This window comes from Cucurbita pepo, unplaced genomic scaffold (assembly GCF_002806865.2).
Source record: "Cucurbita pepo subsp. pepo cultivar mu-cu-16 unplaced genomic scaffold, ASM280686v2 Cp4.1_scaffold002267, whole genome shotgun sequence".
In the NCBI taxonomy this organism is placed as follows: domain Eukaryota; kingdom Viridiplantae; phylum Streptophyta; class Magnoliopsida; order Cucurbitales; family Cucurbitaceae; genus Cucurbita; species Cucurbita pepo.
The window spans coordinates 1-3,157 of NW_019648351.1; the positions used below are offsets into that span (position 1 = coordinate 1).

The following is a 3,157-nucleotide window of genomic DNA, read 5'->3' on the forward strand; positions in this document are numbered from 1 at the left end:
ATTCCAATTTATCACCAGAGAGACTGGCCTGGCTCGAAGTCCCAAATCCCAGTTCCGTCATGTCTTGTTTTGCCATTAAATTCCTGCAAGAATCCAATGAAATGACATGAAATACTCATACAGTTGAGCTACTTAAAATAAAGTTGAAACAAATCCACCATTTGATTAGGAGTCAAAACAAAGCGGTGCAAATTTTCTGAGAATCAATTATTGTAACTCAAAATAATTCAGGTGGCAGTGAAGGAAAAGAAATGAAACATAGTGGAACTGTAACTCAAAGAGGAAGAAGAGAGCCATCATAGACGAGAAAGTAAAGGTCGAATTAGCTTGATTCCAATCCAGTTACCTTCTCATTTGCACTTGACAAATGTATCCTAAGTTCAAACCGAAATCATAAAAGAAATTGTCTCCAAACCCATTTGCTTAATAAAAGAAATGTATCCCAAGTTCAAACTGAAATCATAAACCGAAATCAATGGGCATAATATTACTTCAACTGGTTCTAAAGCATTTGCAATTTCCTAAATCCGTTTAACTTACCCTGAGGGACTATAAAGCGAGGGAGNAAATGTATCCCAAGTTCAAACTGAAATCATAAACCGAAATCAATGGGCATAATATTACTTCAACTGGTTCTAAAGCATTTGCAATTTCCTAAATCCGTTTAACTTACCCTGAGGGACTATAAAGCGAGGGAGGGTGTAGAATTGGTTAGAAAAGAAAGGAAAGGTCCATTCCAAGTTTTCAGGGCATATGAAGTTAGTAGGTACTAACCGAGCTAGAGAAAGAAGGGAAAGTTGGCATTTTTAGTTAGGAATTTGGTCAGCTGACGCTCTAGAAACTGCAGGCCTCTGAAAAGCTTGATTTTTGTGTTTATGATGGCCACCCTAATTCCTTTACTAGGGACTATTAGCATAATTTATTTTGAAAAGATAAAAACTTTTAAATACTTGACCATGCACCGCCATGAAGGATGACTAATACGATTATAATAAACAACCCAGGTTCTCGCAAACAAAAAGTTTATGAATCTTAAATAAGAAAGCAAAGCTACTTTTGTTATACAAAAGATGATATAAAAAGTCAAGAATCTTACTTTTCCATACGACATTCAAGGTATTTTTTCGATAAGTGCCTGCATTTTTCGGATTGGTGACCAGAGGTTTTAAGACAATTGAGGTATTCTTTCTTCTCCTGCAATAAAGCTCATGCATCATGAAACAAGAAAAGAACACAAAGATTCCTTGAAAAAATATTCCAAAAAGGAAATACTTGGTCGCAGAGGTGCATATGATCCAAAGGGAAGACTCCTTTCTCTGGGGGTACGGGTCTCAATCCTCTATTCCCTCCAAATGAACCACCTGCAAAGGATCACTAAAGATCTCACGAAATCAAATTAGCTGAAAAAGAAACCATACCATTCTATGTGACGTTCTTTTTAAGTATAAACCGGTTCTCCTCTTTTGCACCACCAAAGCATTCTAAGCTTTTAATTATGACTTTTCTTGGTACAGTCCCTCCCCCGAACACAAATTTAGGTAATATAGAATAATTCAGTTGTTAGGAATCACAAATCTTCACAATGGTACGATATTGTCCACTTTGAGCACTTTTGGTTTCCCCAAAAGGTCTCGTACCAATGGAGATAGTGTTATTTACTTATAAACTCATGATATCCTCAACAAAAGTGTCATTTGATCTTCCTCTTAATTAGCCAATGTGGGACTACTCTTAATAATCCTCAACAAAAGTGTCATTTGATATCCTCAACAAAAGTGTCTACCCATTTTCAGTGTATGAAATGGTTCTCAGGATTCATATATTGTAAAACACAATCCAAACCACATTTTAATTGACAACCTCCATTCTATCCATTAAAACTCAAAGAAGAAAGAATATCGCAAAGATAAGCTAACTAGTGTTTCCGGGTTCACTCGTTCCAAGTAATATGCATATCACTCACAAAGCTAAACGTAATGTGCACGTAAGAATCAATTTTAACCAGCTCTTTGTTCATTTGCAGATCATAAAACTTACAGTAAAATATTGGATGCAAATGATGGCAATCACTGCCTGAGATACAAAGCTATACTAAGAAACAAGAACTAAATCGAAATTATTCAGAGCCCCATTAAGAATGATAGCTACCAGTCATTTATAAGCATCTTAAAAATCTGGTGAACATGTTTAAGAAACTGACAACTCTCTACAGGATTGGTGGTACGCGAAAGAACATGCATCTTCTTTTTCAATGCATTCTCTATAGTCATCAAGTAATTCAAGTCATTCTACATTGAAGAATATGCTCTATTAATAGACATGTAAAAACACCACCATCAACCCACCTAACTTCGAAGTTTCAATGTTCAAAGTTCCACCCATCTGATAGGGAATTAAAAGGATGCAATAGCAAGCTCCCCATCACACAAATTGCTGAAGAACCATTCATAGGATTCAATCAATTGATAGAAACTCCTTATTTAGAAGTGAAATTCTGCCAATCTTTTCATTTTCCAAACGAGTTTGAGGTCCAAAAAAGGCTAAAACACGAGCTCTTTGAACAATCGGTCACTTACCCGAACCTTATGAATTTAACAGCAAGAATCGAGATCCTACTCCCTCAACCATTCGAATCCTCTCCTCGCAATTAACATAAGTTCAACCAAAAAAGAAAAGAAAAGAAAAAGGAAAACATGCTTATGTTTGTAACCATCGGGATTCGTAGAGTACCTGCACTCATTGTGGAAATTCCTGAAATCTCGATATAGAAATTTTCATTTGAATCATACGGACCGCCAAGTCGCGAACAAGATCGATTGACCGTCGCCGGTGATATGCTAGTGGATCGAGATAAACTACTCTGAAGCCAGCCGGAAAAGAATCAGAGACGAAATTCTGTAGCTGCATGACATGAAAAAGTCCAGGCCAATTCCACAATTTGCGAATTCGGCCCAGATTAATACCTGGGCCAACGCCGGGGATTCGGCAAAGCCCAACTGAAAAAGTCCAGCCCAGTCCCAATTTGCTAATTTGGCCCAGATAAATAACTGGGCCGACATAGGAGCTTTTGCAAGGCCCAACTGAAAAGGTCCAGCCCAATTCCATAATTTGCTAACTCGGCCCAGATTCATAACTGGGCCGACGCCGGGGATTTTGC

The 3,157-nt window shown here is 37.6% G+C and overlaps 1 protein-coding gene across 1 annotated transcript; it reads right to left on the reverse strand.

Annotated features, from left to right (window-relative positions):
• Positions 1–4: 4 nt before the first annotated feature.
• Positions 5–2,908, reverse strand: LOC111786651 (cytochrome c oxidase assembly protein COX19-like; the record flags this gene model as incomplete). The annotated part of the gene is made up of 4 exons (XM_023666885.1): positions 2,731–2,908; positions 1,273–1,361; positions 1,097–1,194; positions 5–83 (listed from the first exon to the last, which is right to left on the reverse strand). Coding segments are annotated over exons 1-4 (276 nt in total), but the record flags the coding sequence as incomplete, so codon positions are not given.
• Positions 2,909–3,157: the final 249 nt, after the last annotated feature.